The sequence below is a fragment of the Chiloscyllium punctatum genome, chromosome 20, assembly GCF_047496795.1.
Source record: "Chiloscyllium punctatum isolate Juve2018m chromosome 20, sChiPun1.3, whole genome shotgun sequence".
NCBI classification, from domain to species: Eukaryota; Metazoa; Chordata; class Chondrichthyes; order Orectolobiformes; family Hemiscylliidae; genus Chiloscyllium; species Chiloscyllium punctatum.
Window position 1 is genome coordinate 89,278,970 of NC_092758.1, and position 17,954 is coordinate 89,296,923.

The following is a 17,954-nucleotide window of genomic DNA, read 5'->3' on the forward strand; positions in this document are numbered from 1 at the left end:
TGACAAAAAATATTCGTTTAGCACTTCTGCATCTAAATTCCCAATACTATCCTTGATTAGCCCTCATCTTACTCTGGTCATTCTTTTATTCCTGATATTGTCTTCCCACATCCACCCCCCACCCTCCTCAGTTGAAGCAAAACGCTCAGAGAGACAGTATGGCTTTATCTCTTTCATCTTCGGGGCCCTTGAAGAAGAGAGAACAATCGCCCATGTGCAGAGACATGAGTTCACAGTCTTCTCTGGAAGAGTAGTTTCTCAATGAACTATATAGTCATCTTACAAGGAGGAGCATCCAGATAAGGCAACATACATATTAATTGGGTGACCGTTATAATCAGCAAGCATCAACAAAGATTAAGCCATCTGCTGTTACACAATGAATTTTGTTAACCTTGTGAATGGTTTTCACCTTGTTAACTGACATTACATACTGAATGCTACCTCATCTTGTTAAATAGCTCTACATAATGAATGCTTTTCCACCTTATTAACCCATTACCCTTGCCTCCGGCGTCCCATTGTTAACTAAGTTCTTATCTGATCTGAGTCATGCTCAGCTAAACCTCTTGCTTCACAACACTCAAATCTTAACACTTTCCCTGCCTGCTTATATCCTACACACATTCTCAATATAGCTATAGAAAGCCTTAGGATGTTCCTTGATCCTATCTACCAATGACGTCTCATGTCCCTCCTGGGTCGTCTTAGCTCTCTCTTTAGGTCTTTCCTGGCTAACTTGTAACTCTCAAGGGCCTTGACTTAGCCTTCACGTCTCATCCTACCATAAGCCTTCTTCTTTCTCTTGGCAAGAGAGTCAACTTCTTTAGTAAACCACAGCTCCCTTGTTCGAACTACTTTCTCCCTGCCGGACAGTTACATACTTATCAAGGACATGGAGTAGCTGTTCCTTGAATAAGCTCCACATTTCAATTGTGCACATTCCCTTCCCCTTCCTAAAACTTGCCTAATAGCATCTTAATTGCTCTTCCCCAGCTATAACTCTTGCCTTGCAGTATATACCTATCCCTTTCCATCGCTAAAGTAAATATGACCGAACTGCAGTCACTATCACCAAAGAGCTCACCTACCTCCAAACCTAATACCTGGTCGGGTTCGTTACCCAGTACCAAATCCAATGTGACTTTGCCCCTTGTTGGCCTGTCCACATACTGTGTTAAGAAACCCTCCTGCACACATTGGACAAAAACTGACCCACCTAAAGTATTTGAACTATACAGTATTCTCAGTCAATATTTGGAAAGTTAACAACTACCCTGTCACTCTCACTCCTATCGAGAATCATCTTTGCTGACCTTGCTTCTACATCTCTGGAACTATTTGGAGGCCTGCAGAAAACTCCCAACAGGGTGACCTCTCCTTTCCTGTTTCTAACCTCAGCAAGTGAGTCCTCAAATGACCTTTCTGCCACCTTAATACTCTCCTTGATTAACAATGCCACATCTCCCCCTCTTTTACCATCTCCTTTGTTCTTACTGAAACATCTAAATTCTGGAACCTGCAACAACCATTCCTGTGCCTGCTCTATCCATGTCTCTGAAATGGCCACAACATCGAAATCCCAGGTACCAACCCATTGTGCAAGTTCACGACCTTATTCCGGATGCTCATGTTGAAGTAGACGCATTTCAAACCAACATCCTAAATGCCGGTGGTCCTCTTGCGACCTTGAAACCTTATTTATGACCTCACTACTCAACCTCCTGTATACTGGAACTTTAATTTAGGTTCCCATCCTCCTGCTGAATTAGTTTAAACCCTCCCGAAGAGTAATTAATCAGGTGATTAATCTCTGAGATATCACAAATTAAAGAAACCTTTGTTTCATAATGGAACACAGGCATTAAGAGAATGAAAGCAGAATGCTGAACTCAGTTAGCAACTGTTTTCACTGGAATGCAGGAGATTGAGGGGCAATGTGAGAGAAGTGTGTAAACTTGTGAATGGCATAGACAGATTTGGAAGTATGAGGCTTTCCCCCCCAAGATGGAGGGGTTCATTACTTAGGGACACAGCTTCAAAGTGCTGGGGGGGGGGGGGGAACAAAGAAAAAGTTAAAAAGACATGCAAGACAAGTTTTTCACACAAAGGTGGCAACTCCATGGAACGTGCCATCAGAGGTGCTAGTGGAAGCAGATACAATAGCAGTATTCAAGAAAAGATGTCTTCTAAATCAGCAATGAAATAGATTGCATATTCTCAAAAGGAAACAGACTCTGGGCACTCTCTCATACAGGAATCTGGAATGTAGTCTCAACACTGATCTGGCATCACTCTAACATGACATGACTTTTCAACAGCTAATCCTCATATATTTACTCAGTTTCTATTTTAAGGCTAGGAAAATAATTTTCAGCACAGATGCTCCCAGACTTACAAATGCTCATACTTACAAACATGATCCTATACAGGGTGTAATTTTAAATATCCAACATACAAACATTTCCTGCACTTAAGAATAACTACTTTATATTATCCTGCATGCTGTTCTGACTTACATACAAGTTGACTTGAGAATGGACTTGAGAACAGAACCCATTTGCACCTCAGAGTGCCTGTACACATCATATGAAGCTATAGTCAGGCCCAGTTTAATTGCCAGGATCAGATCACAATCAGACTGAACAGTATTTTTCCACAAATTGTATCAATGTGAACAATGTTCATACATCTATAAATCCTCATCAGACCAGGTATGGCAGGAATAAACTAAAGAAAAATTAGACATGCAAACATGTTATCAATCAACCATAAGCAGTGATACCATGTACTGAATAAACCTGGACATTTATAATCCTTTAGAAAAAATTCTAAAGGCTCTTAAAGTCTCCTAAGACCCTTTGCACAGAACTGTGAAACAAAGACATTAAGAAAGATTCGGACAAATATCAAATATTGGTCAAATGAAGCAGAAGGACTAGCTTACAGTAGAGACACAGGAAGGTTTAGCAAAGGATTTACAGAGCTCAGGGCTTGGAAGCTGAAGACAATGGCCAGCAATGGTAAAGCAATGAAAATTGAGGAGTCACAATAGGTTATTAACATTAAAAAATAAACTTCATACAAGTCAGGTTGGACAATGATGTAAGCAGATTTTCCATTCATTTCTGTGATAAATCACCTTCATGCTGTAGCACAGCAGTAGTCCAGCGGAAGGCATTGTATCTTCTAATATTATCAGGATGTATAACCTCTACTTATTTCCTATTATCCAACTGCTATTATCAGGAAACAGATTAGCTAAGGACGAAATGCTAAACCAAAATCACCCTTTTCTAAGCCCACAGCTTTGAGACATTTTAACAACAAGGTTTTTAAAAGCAGATCTTGAGTAAACGCTGCAAAATGTGTTCAGAACAACGTGTAACTTTAAGTTTAATTTATATTTTGTATTATCTCTGTTAAGAAGCAAAAGGCTTGGAACTAGTCTCATTTCAAAAAATTGCTCTTGTGGGCTTGCTAAGAATTCTGAAAGCCTGCTTATTTACATACAGTTTATTGAAATTTTGCAATCTCTTGAAGCGAAGAGATGGGGCTTAGTAGCCCGATGAAAGAAAGCAAAAAAATCTGTGCTGGTGCCTGCAGTCGAAGGGCACGTGAAGACAGAAAAATCGAAACATCACATCTGTATGCAAGAAAAAGCAAGAGTGTGGATACATGAACGCTAAACTCCAGAGTCAGAAATCCTGCAAAATTTTTGAAAACTACGTGCAGAGAACTCGTGTTAACTCTGAAGTTAGAGTTTCATTTGCAGTTTGCATTAGGTGTCAGAGGAGGAGGGAGAGCTGAAGAAAAAGCATCTAGTGTATGCACAGAAATACTCTTAAAAAGAAACCAGGTGTACCACCCCATGCAAGATGCTTCAGTGTGGAGATAGTTTTACATCATCACACTGAGGTTTTAAAGTTTGTATGGATAAAAGGAACACAGTGAATCTGAATAGTTTTCTGGTATTTACAATGAATCCTTCTCATCTTTTTGTCTACTTTAATCTACTTCATACTTTGTTTTCCTTGCTTGAAAGATGTGCCATTATGCAAAAAGTACACTGGAAAATGTCTAAATGCGACCAGTAACTTTTATCCCCAGGTTTTACAAACGTTAGGGCCTATTAAGCTAGTTTGCATGCTGGAATTTGACTTCTCCTAGCTGATGGTAATACTGGACAAGAGCAAAGTAAAGGCCCATCCAGGATCAAACATAGTTGAGCTTAAGATTGACCTGCGAATCCTGAAAGAAACCAGTACATAGGTGGACATAAAAGCAGGCACTACTGCGAAGTATATTATGCAGGTTAGAATTTTAAAATGGCTTGGATTGTTGCCAATTACTTGAACAATATTATTAAAAGTTATTAGCCAGCATTTACAATTGAAAGGAAAGAAACATGAAACTCATGTATCAGTTAGAACTACTTAACATTCAGTTGCAAATGGACAAACCTTGGAGAGCAGTAAAAAGAAAAAAATGAAAAGATGAATTAGAAAGAGATGAAAGCAAAAGAAAAAGAGAAACAAAGTCTGAAAGCTTGAACTTGAGGGAGGGAGACAGAAATTAGACAATATGATTAGGTTGAAGAGAAGATTAAGATAAAGGAAGAATGAAGAGATAGCAGTTCAGAGGATGACTTTGATTCTACCATGGCTCAATATTTTTTCACTCAAAATGGTTGATCCAAAGAAATACAATCAGATAAAGGTTCAAATTTTTGCTATAAATTTTCAAAGAAATGAGTAGTTGAGAAATAAAACAACTTACATGTTCATCTTATTACACACAGTTGCAAAAAGCATCAGAAAGATTGCATCAAATGTTAAACTCCTGGATTAGAGCCTAATGTCAGGAATGATGGAGATAAAGGAGTCTTCTTGTTTTTGATTAGGGACATCCCTAATGAATCCACAGGACACTACTTTAAACTGATATACAGGCATCAGGTGAAAGGGCCCTTGAAATTAATGAAAGTAGGGTTTATAAACCAAATGTAAGAGATTATCCCAACCTACATGCCAAATTTCCAGGGACATTTTACTAAAACTTAGGAGTTATCAAAAAGGCATTTGGAAGTTGCTTAGCAAACAAGGAAAGCAAGATGAGATAGAAGGTGGCAAAGCATATGTTTTGTCAGGGAATGTCAGTTTTGTTACCTGTCTCTGGTGAACCATTGAAAGCAAAATTTACCAGATCTCAAATTAAAATGAAAGTTATGTGAAGTATGTAGTGAGCATGCCAGATAGGAAAAGAACAGCGAGTGTGACATGTTAAAGTGATACTACGACTAGGAAGATAGAAAAAAGTTGTGTGTTTATACCATTGCTAGTATTATGGAGGGAGACAAAGATAACACAGGAATCAAGAATGGAGCAGAAACCGAAACTTTGACAATTCCACCCGACAGTGTCCAGATTCTATACCTTGACCCAGGAACAAAAATCAGGACCTTCTAATATTTGTCCTTATTTCAGCTACAGAAAATACTTGGTATGTGGGCTCAGGGGAATTAAAATTATACAGGGATTTCACACACAAGTGCAGAATTTGTTTGTTAAACCATTTGAGTTTTTAAAAAAATACAGAACATGAAATGTTGAAGAAATGTCACAAAGTTTCTTCATAACATTTCTCTGCCTTGAACACAATACTTCCCAGCATTCCAAAATCTCTGAGACTGATAGCAATTAACAATTATGCCTGATGGAGAATTTGAATCTTGTGCAAAACTTTGAAAGGTATTATTCACATTAATTTACAGTTCTCGTAACAAATTAGCAGGTTTGATAGCATGTCTGCCCTTCTATCTATTCCAACTGACATTAAAGATCTGTAACACAATTCAAAGGAATGTAGTTGTCCTATGCTTTGGCTAACAATCAATTTTCGCTTGGTTAAAAGAACAGAAACTGTCATTCATCCTACATATATATTTATGAGATATGCACTTGCTTACTCAGCAAGTCACCAAACATTCAAAGTTATTTATCGTATGTGAAACTTCTGTACTTCAGATATGAACTAGATATCAATCTAAACATAATATTCTTGATAATTACATAAGAACTGAAACATAAATATATAGAACTGGAAATGACAAGTAGAGTAAACACTAGGATTTTAATCATTAAGTACATGAAGCTCAATGGATATATTCTCCGGACAGTATTATCATAGGCTGCATTACAAAAGAACTATCATGCATCAATTTCCTTCAAACTAGTACTGTTGAAAATTTAAATATTTTCTATTCCGCTTCCTGCCAGTTCCTCCATATCAACCAAATATGATGGCAAGAAACCAAACCAACTGGAAAACAGAGTCAGTAGCCAAGTAAAAGAACACCATTAAATACAATGCTTCAGCAATTGTGATAGATTTTCTTAAATGTGGCTAGCTGTAAATCTTAACCAAATAGTAACAAAAAACAAACCTCCAGTTTCTTATCAGAGATTTTCAAACATATTAAAGGCTCTCTGCTCACGTTTATTTTCTATATTAATAGATCTTCTTGAGCATTTTCATAGGGCATCAAGTCAAACCAAAATTGTGCAGAAAGCAACTCATTTATAGGTTTTATGTTTTGAACTTTCTATTAACAAAACTCAGGATGCAGCCTGCATGTAAAACATGCCTCTTAACTAAACATATTCCATCAGAACGCCCCCTCAGCCTTCAACATTCTGACGAATACAATCTAAGTTTGTCCAACCTTTCCTGACAGCTAATACATTCCGATGCAGGCAGCAACTTGGTAAATCTCTTTTGCATTCTCTCCAAAGCCCCCAAACCCTTTCTAATGTTGCGGCCAGAACTGCATATAGTCAAATGTGGTCAACTAAAAAATTGATACATCTGCAATGTGACCTGCCAACTTTTATTATCAATACCCCAGCCAATGAAGGCATGTCTTACACTTTCTTTACCACCTTATCCACTTGTATTGCCACTTTCATGGATCTATGGACTTACACCAAGATCATTCTGTATATCAATGCTCATAAGGGTCCTGTTATTTACTGTATACTTTCTTTTTGCATTTGATCTCACAATTTGCATCACCCCACACTGGTCCAGATTAAATTCTGCCTGTAACTCCTTCACTCAACTGATCTATATTCTATTGTGTCCCTTAATACCTTTCTTTACTATCCACACCTCTACCATTCTTCTGCAGAAAACACTAATCAGACCACCATTCCAGACCACCCAAATCATTCATGTATAAACTCATGTGATACCTATGGGATCAGAACTATGCTGATTGTTCAAATATTCCAGATAATTGAGGCATTAACAATGTCAAAACACACACTAAGTAATAGAAATGTATAATACATATCACCCAATGTAAAAAAAAATGCCTTGCACATGTCCTTTAAAAACTTTCTCCCTCACTTTAAAACTGTCTATACTAGTATTTGAAATTTCCACCCTGGGGAAAAGACCCACACAGCACTATTATACTTGATTTACAGTATAAATCACTTAAATAACCATGCAACTTTGCCTGAAATAAAACTTACGAACAGAGAGCCTTCTCTCTCACACCTGTAACTGACTGCTCAGGCACTGCAGAACATTTTGGTATTTGAGGAGAAATTGACTCAAAATAGAATCAACTGTTGATACTTCATGTGGCCATTCAACTGAACAACAAATATATTTACGTGGAGGTAAATACATTTAAAACTATAATAATCGGACAGAATAACATAGTAACCATTTGAGGTATGTAATTTTTGCTGGTTAATCAGGAGTGCCTGTTCATAACCTGCTGGATAAAACAACGTTTGCTGTATTATGAACGCAAGTCCCAGCACTGACCTCCAGTCAGAAAACACCCCTCCACAACTACCCTGTCTACTATGACCTGATCTATCCAGTCGTATCTCATCAGTGACTTTCCTTCCAATCCAGCACCGTTAATTGTTATGGAGCTTGACTACTCATGAATCTACATGTTATAAGCCTCCACCCCCTCCCCCTTATAATCAACAGTGTGACACATAATTAATTTTATGTAGATAATTACCAGCTCCATCCACAAGATGGACTGCAAAGTACTTCAAAGATGGCAGGAAGGTTTCACAGCAAAGAACGGGAGAGGAAAAACAGCTTTCAAGTCCAATGTCAAGCCAGCAAGGCTCAGGAAAAAGTCACATAGCAGTTAAAGGTAAGGTACTGAAAGCTTAAAACAGGACACTGAAGATGGAAAGAGAGATCATAATCAACTAAGATGTTGGAGCAACAAGAATTTTGTAGTTGTCAACGGGTACAAAATCTTGGGGAGACTTAAGCTTAATTCTTTCGCCCTGTTTCTGGAAAGTGAAAGAAATTTTAAAAAAAGGAAATAGCGTTACATAAGATCATCAAATATCTATACAGTAACCTGTATGAAATTAAGACAGACAGAAGATGGAGAAGTTACTGTCACAAAGCCATCTACAGAGAACACAGGTTGAAGGAGTGCATAAGAATTGTAGAATTTAGTAGTTAAAGGACATAACATTTAATGTATATAACATAAAGAATATTTAATAGTTAACGATACATATGAAATCGATTCATTGAATCTAATAATATTTCAGTGTGCGCTTTCTATCAAATTATAAAGGAATACATAAAGGAGGGAATAAAAGAAATGTTTGGTCAAATGATGTTTGGAACAAAGTGCTGAATAAAGGCTTCAATAATTTTTTTTCTATAGACTTGTTAAAGGATAACTGCCAAGTGATCAGTGCACCTTAACCAACACTTTCAAATTTTTGTTTGGTTAAAATCAACTACAGCAGTTCAGGACAGGAGCTCACCACTGCCTTGTGAAGGACGAGTCAGGACAAACAATAAATACTGGCCCAGCCAGCGACACCCACATCCCATGAATGAATTACGTTACATTTTACAGTTTTCAGCAACACCTACTGAACTATACAGAACATTTCCATAAACAGGATTTAGAGATCTTCCACTTATTATGAAAAACAAAATGGAGAGAAAGGATTGGTATCTTAAATACCGACAAAGGAACAATGGGGGTGAAATTGAAGAATAAGAAAACAAAAACCTAGTAATTCCTTCACACACACATATTGTGGACAAGCATATTTTGTGCAAATTGGGCATGAATAATTTTAAGACACCTCATTGCAGGTCACAAAAGTACGGTTTCAATCGCCAAGTTGAACAGGGGCAGAAAAAGAAAACTGCAGAACTTCATGACAATGTGACGTTCAGTACATGTAGCACTGGTCTCTTTATTTAAGAATATAACTGCATCAGAAGCAGTTCAGAAAAGATTCAGTCAACTGATTTCTGGGATGAAGGGGCTAAAAGGAAAGGATAGGCCTTTATCCATCAGCATTGAGAAGATTAAGAGGTGATCTTATTGAGACATAAAAGATTCTGAGGGGACTTGAAAGAGAGAATACCATGAGATTCTAGAATCAGGGGTCTCTATTTTTTTCAAAAAAAGGTGTCCTCTTTAGACTTGAGGAATAATCTTCCCCTCTTAAAGTATCATTAGTATATGGAGTTCTCTTCACCAGAGAGGAGTGTAGGGCAAGTCATTATATAATTTTAGGAATGCATTAGTGATTATTCAATAAAAAGGGAGTCAAAGCTATTGGGCTTAGACGGTGAAGTAGTCAAGACCACAACTTTATCAAATCAATAAACGAGAAGGGTCAACTCATGCTCCAATTTCATATGGAATTATGCGATCACACAATCTTTTCTAAACTAGCCTTTCTGTAATTTGGCTGCACACTACACAGTAGTACCAAAAATGTCAAGAAAAAAATCCATTCCTTTCTTAGCATCTTAGAGAGTTATACAGCACATTTTCAGTCTTTAAGAAAAATATTCCCACCTGTATAAATTTAATATGTAAGGATATCTATAATCGCAGGTTATATTTCTATCAAATAATGACTTTGACAATGGATAGTCTATTATTTCGACTTTATAAAAAATATTGCTTTTTCCATAATCATTGAAACAGTAAAATACAACTTTAAAAACAGATATTAAGATTATTGGATATTTATTATAAATGATTGGAATACCAGCAGACTCCAGCCCTTGCAACAAAACACTGAAGATGTAGTAATGCACCATTTATTACTACCAACAATGTTTAGATCTATGATTTGAAATTAAGTGAGACATTTTTTATGCAGACTTCATCGATTACTTTTATGCAAAGGTAATAATCACTTACCTTTATCGATGGATTCAGTTTTACCATTAATTTGTCAATTAACGTGATAAATTGTCACCACTGGCTCCTCAACAACTTATGGAGTTAACACTCAAAGCATTTAATTTTTAGAAGCCAAATGCTTATGAAGCAAAGTTAAAGATTCAGGGACAAATACAGTTCAACTTGATCTGGATTTATGCTAAAATCTCATAATAGAATATAAATGCTTCATTGTAAACAGAAATTCACAATTGCATTCTCTTTACATTTGTAAACCATGAAACATGTAATTAGAGTGGCAGAAATCTAGATGCCAGCCACCCAATTTTCTTTTTAAATGTATAACTGACTGCTTTTGCAAAGTTTTGGTTATTTATCAAACATTTCTCCCACTGCCCATGAATTTGCAAGGCAAAACAAGGAAAACAACACCCAGGATCCTGTTGTAACTGAAACTACAGTTTTTGGTAAGCAAGTAAACCTATGCTAAGGAGCACAGGGAAGAAACACTGAGTGGAGATGCAAGACTGACAGGGGGTCAAAGAGAGAAGGTTGGAATAAAAAAAAGAGAGTTTGAACAGGAAAATAAAGACAGTCATATCAACTGTCAAAAAGTCAAACATGCCAGATTTTATTTTGAACACCAAATCTCAAATAGTGGGAGCTTTGAAAATGATTTCTGCTACCACTTGACAGAATAAAGTTCAAGTGGATGATGTCACCTATGTGAAAATATGACTTATAACGTCAGGAAAACTGATTAAATACTGTCCACGCGAAAATAAAATCATATCTTAAAATAGATCCAAAAAGTAATGACTTAGAAAACGTCATAAGGTTTTCTGTATTTCTAACCTAGACTGATTTAATAGTGATGTCGCATTAATCAAAACTTGAACAAAGTGAGGTTCAAATTCACAGTCAGGACTGTGCAGAAGCTACATTTAGCTGAAACACTACGTCCAAAATTCAACAAGAGGTTAATTTATATGAATACATGTGCATTGAAAGAAAAGATTGCGTAGAAAAGTAGATTTAATTGCATCACATTTTTGAATAATGCACCAGAAGCAAAGACTATCCAGAAGGTCAGCTGGGAGAATCTTAAAACCAAATGATGTTTTCCAAGTCTAAGGAAAGCTGCAGCAGTTATAGCTTTTTTTTATTAAGCAATTCTTAAAGAAGTTAGAGGTCACTCACCTGTACAGAATGAATGGTTAGATCACACAGCGAGCACAAGTAGGGGAACACTGCTGGCAAGAAACCATGGTAATCGTTTATGTTGTTCAATGAAGGAGATCCTCGTTTTCTCTCAAAGAGAGATCTCTCGTGTGTACGAGGAGAAGGAAGATGAGCAGCTCTTCCATAATCAGAATCAAATTTATTGAAATTGTGAGGGGGCTCAGAGAGGCACATTTCCTCTCTGGAGAAATCATCACTGCCTCTTAGTCGCTCACGTTCATAGTCCTTCCGGTCATACCTAGCACTTGAGTCTCGAGAAGAATGACCGTGACTATATTCAACTACTGAGTCAAGACTGGAGTCACGACTTGCATAATTACGTTTCCTAAAGTGTCTTTCTTCCTCCCAATCATCATGAGAGGCTCTGTAGGAACGGTCATGTCGTGGAGAACCGTCACCTCTGTTGTATTTTGAAGCTGCTCCTTCATTGGCTCTTCTTCTCTTTATCTCCGTAAGAATTTCTGGCAAGGATTCAGGTGTAAGCTTATCTTCAGGATAGTGGCTCAGTTCATCCAAATCCCTGGATGAAAGACCAAACGCAGCTAGAATGTTACTGGCCCTGTCTGCATCAATCTGTTTCTGAACAGCATGAGATTGTTGATTCTGGTTCCTAACTCCAAACAAGGAAGGTAAGCTACTGCTAGCAGTATCGCTGTATCGTGATGGCCCACCAGCTGTAGACATCAAACCTTTAGATCTTTGTCCCACACCTTGCGGGCCAAAGTTCTGACCCTGTCCTGCACCATGAAGGCCATAATTCTGACCCTGTCCAGAATTTATTAAGCCAGCCAAGTGAGGATTGTGGCACAATGTCCCAAGAGCTGCCTGGATATTCAGAGGTGGACCTGCAGCGAGACCTCCAGCATCTGCATCGTGAAAACGACTCTTCCTCTTAGTACGCATTTGATTGCTCTGGCCTCTGCCAAAACTTGCCATTGTGGCACAAGAGAGAGTGTCTATTTCAATAGCGGTCAAAGCAGGCTAGGAGTTCTTTCTTGGTTAGTAGGAGTTCTAAAGAAGTTGTTTCACTGTCTAATTTGGTCTAAAAGATGGACGATTTCATAAACTACAGGGATGTAATTTCTCCAAGAATTTTGTCAGGCTGAAAGTTAAAAGAAAAACATTAGATCCAAGAATACGAAAGAATCGCAAGGATAGAGATTAGAGTCAGCTTCAAGTTCTAAAATTCAAAAATGATCTGTTGAAAGAAAGCAGCTTAAAAATAGAATTCAGTTCAATATTCATACAGATGTCCTCGCTTAAAGTTGTGGTTGTGTTCCTGCAAATTGTGACTAAGTGAAATGACTAAGTGAATCATAGGTTCCTATAGGAATCAATGTTACAGTCACAGTGACGTTCCTTTGGACATTTACTGCCCAGAAGAAAACAACATTCAAGTTGAAATGCTGACCATACTGTGCACTGTTGCTAAAATAACTTCAAAAAAAAAATCATTACTCTAAAAGAAATTCAGAATTGTAAACACCCTGTACAACACATTATTAAAATGCATACTTTTACACTCACCTGTATTTTTAGATTGATCAACCTCCACCTAGTGGCAGACAGCAGTCAGTGCAGGGAGCTGCACTAACTAACCTCAGCCATTTGATGGAGCCCTTTGGTATAGGTTTAGGACCACAGTCAGAAATGCACAGCCTCAAGGGGCAATCTGTGGGTTGGGGGGAAAAGGGAAAAAGGGGATTGGGAGAGGAAGGATGACAAGGAGGAGGAAGAGGCAGGGCCAAGGGAAGAGGGAGACCAGAAAAAGATCCAAAGTCAGAGTTTTTTTTGTGTATGAGGCAGGGTGGGGGGTCAAGGACCAAGAAAATAAGAGCTGTAATAAATAACTCTGGAGGCAGGGCCAGGGTAGTCAGGCTGGGAATGTGACCATAATGTGGAGAAGCAGGCCTTAAATATAAAGTGAAAGAGAAATTATGTTAAGCAGTGCAACTTTAAGCGTGAACTTCCTGCACAACTTTATATGATGAAATGTACAGTGTAACCCAATTTTACACTCTTAAAATTGGACTTTGAAAAAAAAAGCTATAAAACTTACCTTAAAGGGGTATTTTGCAAAAACATGATCAAGGGCAGAGCAATATGAAAAAATGGCTGTGAAGTGTATGTAACACAATGGTGTACAAGGAACATTAATAGATTAAATGTCAGTTACTCTAAATGTAGAAATAAAAGGCTTTAAGTGCTCCATTTATTAGAAATATGATAGTAGCATTCAAGCTTTCAGCTACCCCTCGAATGAATTAAGACTAACTTTTCAAATATGTCATTCTAGACCTATAGTGAGTTATCATGTATGTGAAGTATGTGCAGAAATGGTAACAGATAATACTTCAATATTGTTATATATTGCACAGTGAACTTGAAAGCATAGATCTGAAAAATATATAAACTTTAACAAGTGTCATGGAAGCCAGTTTTGGATGACAACGCAATTAATGAGAAAGATAAGTTTGTTCAGAACTAATTCCAGTATGTCAGCATTTTCCCTAACACTAAATCAGAAGCCTTTGCTGGTCTGTTTATTTCTTCAAACAACTGGGCAGATGCATAATGTTTATATTGAGAAAATAAGGAGTTATACACGAAAAGACCAGAGACAAATAAAGTGAAGATACATACTCCAATGGCTTTACAAAATTTCCACTGAAGAGTGCATTCATTTTCAAGCAACAAAATTGTTTATTCAAAGCAGTTTTACAGTCACTACATAATTCCAATCTTCAAACAGTAAGTTACCAGCTGTCACGGCCATAGAAGATAAAGATTTCAAAGTTCAACCAGTTGGGCTTTGATTCCAAACAAAATCTAGTATGTAGGTGAGAGGCCAAAGGTGACAAGAAGCAGAAGTGCTGAGCTGAATCTGTAAGGACAGGTGAGATTTTTATTGAAAATATAATAAAGGTATCAGGCACTGAAACAATAAACATAAAGTAAGTGATTATGATTTGGAGAATCAAGAAGATCCTTGATTTGGAGATATGGGTCAATATGGAAATACTATCAACAAGACTATTAGCAGTAGAATGTATCATGAAGACACAAACCTAAAATTCTTCTAATGCAGATCAGTGATGCAAAGTTTAGACTATTTGTACATTCTGGGCTCACTATATTCAAGGGAATATTAATTGGGCTGGGAAAGTTTCCAGAAGAGTAAGGAGGGTAATTCCAGGACACTAAAAAGTGAGTTATAAAGCAAGATCCAAATACTTGTTTTCATTCAAGAAAAGTTAAGACAAAATCCATTTTTTAAAACAAATACAGGAATTAAATGAAAGGAGAGATGCAAGAAAGGTATTTAACCTAAATTAATAGCAATTATCTAAAAATACAAGTCTCGAGCAAGATATGAGATGACTAAGATTTGATTTCTTCATGCAGAAGGGTGGAAATATGATTTTAATTTTCAGATGTTTTGATTAGTTTCTTTAAAAATAGCTAAGCACAGATGAAGAGAATAAATATGAAGTGGAACATGGTCCATGCATATCAGAAACAGTCATGCTTAAAAATACCTAACCTTGTATTCGGTATGATAGATGAATACACAGCAACCAGGGTTGAGGTCCTTGACAATGAGAAAATTTAAACTTTTTTCCTCAAGAGATTAAACTGACTAAGTGATGTGCATGATACAATGTTAATGGAAGGAACATGCCTGATACCCTTTATCTTATGTTTTCTAATCTTACCACGGCCATGTGTTCTTAAAAAATAATTTTACATCACGACTTTTTAGGATGAATTGGGAAAGAGCAGCTTGTAACGAATCTCTAAATTTACACAGCAAAAAAAAAATCAGTTCTCTTACAGAATCTCATACAATCCAATTTAAGCAAACATCAATATATAAAGTGTAAAAAAGTATTACAGTACTGGACACACCAACTGATCTGATGGGAGGAATGTGTATTTCATAATGAACTGAATAACTATGCTCCCTTCTTAAAGATTAACTTTCCAGTGAAGGCAAACAAATTGTAATTGCGATTTGTAATAACATTCATTGTTTAGTTCAGAACATGTAATATTTTTCATCTTCAAATCAACTAAGCTTATTTCAACATCATGATGCACTCAAAATGATGACTGCAGTTCAAAAGTAATCCACTGGTTGAAAAACAATTTCTTAGGTTACAGCAAAACAATAATGATAAGTATTTTATTTACATAGCAGCTTTCATAACCTGAGAACTTTCCAACCATTTTTTGTACTGACTTTTAAATTGCAGCCACTGTTGCATGAAACACAGCAACTCTTTCACCCAATAATGACGTAATATTCAGGTGTTTTAATGCTGACTTAGGAATACAAATTAGCAAGGCCATCACAGAAAGCGCCCTATCCTTCAATGAAATAGTGGCATAAAAATATTGATAACAAGGAGCTCTTGTGGTGCAGTAATATCGACCCTACCTCTGAGTCAAGAGACCTGGGTTCAAGTCCCACCTACTCCAGAGGTGTGTAATTGTACTCCCGAACAGTTTCATTAGAAAATATTTTTAAAATCCCCATGTCCACCTGAGAAGGTAGGTAGAGCCTCAGATCAACAGCACACCTGATAACAACACTTCTGACACATGTCACTGCCCCAGCACTAAAGGATCAACGTTGACTTTTGCGCCCCAGTCTATGGATGAGGCTTGAATCCACAAGCACACTAAGTTAGACCAACACCTTATTCTTTGGTAGGACTTTTTAAAAACTATTTCTGTGATTATATGTGTCTCAACTGAGCATGTGTGTGACATAAATGCTATTAATTTGATCCTTAACCTACTGATTTTAGTCATTTTGGTTAACTATATGAAAGAAAGAACCACTCCTCATTCAAAGATAACATAAGAAAAGCATACAGAATACAGGTGAATTTGCCTGGGGCTAGGCAAGCTTCAGTAATTTTACTGCTGAAATCTGTGCTCAAGGTCTGGCCACAGAATGAAAGTATCCAAGGAAAGTAGCAATCTGTTCAATTCCTCCACCCCAACCACGTGAAAAATGCTAGAATTTTGTTTAAAGTCATGCTTAAAATGAAACTGGTGTCATTAACTGTAAAGGAATCCAATTGGGTTGTCTGAACCTCCAATTCTAAGACAGTAGATCTATGAAGCAGCAAACATTCAAATTGACCTAGGAGGAACTTATGCAAGGAGTGCTCTCAAATTGGTTTCATTTCTCGGTTTGAATGGCACAGTGCTCTCCCACTTTGAAGAATGATTCAATGTCTCAAGTAAGTGCTGGAATTTTATCCAACTCAGCAAAATATGAGCAATCTCAAATAGCAGATTAAAGTATGCAAAAAACTATTGTATATATACAATGTTGTATGTTTGCTAAAATTTGGAAGGATTTAGCAAAACTCAGCATACCTACGCAACTTGCAGAACCAATGAATGCTTTACAACAACGGATGGAGTGCTAAGTCAATATTTAAATGTAGATATATAATATATATATAGCAAAATACTGCAGATGCATAAGTTTGAAACAATATCAGAAAAAGTTGGAAACACCCAGCAGGTCAATCAGCATCCGTGGAGAAAACAGATACTTTTCAGGTGTGCACCCTTCTGGATAACTGAAAAAGAAGATGACAAGTATATTAATACAGTCAGAAAGAGGGAAGGATATATATAAAAATGACAAGCTCAAGTGGAATCAGAGTGTAATGATTAAACAATTAACTCCTAGTCAAGTGTCAAAACAAGTTATTAGAGAAATAAAAAAGAAAAAAAACTCCCATAAATGGTCAAGGAAGTAAAATGTTTGAGGAAAGTGCAAGAAAACGAGAGATTTCAAAATCCCAGAGGTAGTTATGAAGAGACTGTGCAAAAATTTGAAAAGGAAAATATAACTAAAGTTCTGAAGTTACTGAGATCAGTTCTCAGACCAGAACCTTAGAGAACGCATAGAATAAACGGATTATTGTTCCATACAGCAATCTGGAACAAGACAGAAGGCTAATGACAGAGGTCACAGTGGAAGGAAGAGGAACAGTTTAAGTGATTAATATTAGGCAGTTCTGAGTCACATACACAGACAAAAGGAGATACTTAGCAGTGCAGTCAACTGGTCTACATTCATCCTCCCAGTGCAGAGGCCACTGCGCCCTACACAGCAACTTACAAGAAACACAAATTTAATATTCCACAGAAGTTCTGACAACACTATGGAAAGTGGTACCCAGGCAGGTATTTCATCTCCTAAATACATATAAGGAAGTGCCAACAAAATAAAAGCAAGCCCATCATGTCTACTACTCAAGAACACTACTTCAACCTTTGTCAATTCTGTTATTCAGATCTTCAAAAAAAAAGCCATTAATTTCTCAAAAACAATTTCTCATTCATAAAATCCATGCTATGGCCGAACAGTTCATTATTATCCAAAAGTCATTTTCCCTGCTACTGATGCAAGACTAACAGGTCTTCTAGTTCCTCACTTTCTCTCCCTTACCTTTTAAAGAGTGTT

General features: G+C 37.0%; 1 protein-coding gene across 1 annotated transcript in view; it reads right to left on the minus strand.

The window, feature by feature from the left end:
* Positions 1–17,954, minus strand: part of LOC140492257 (matrin-3-like) — a 92,915-nt gene that overhangs the window by 60,503 nt on the left and 14,458 nt on the right. The window contains exon 2 of the mRNA XM_072591188.1: positions 11,417–12,560. Coding sequence (XP_072447289.1) covers positions 11,417–12,394 — 978 coding nt within the window. The 5' untranslated portion in view covers positions 12,395–12,560. The remainder of the gene's footprint in view (positions 1–11,416; positions 12,561–17,954) is intronic.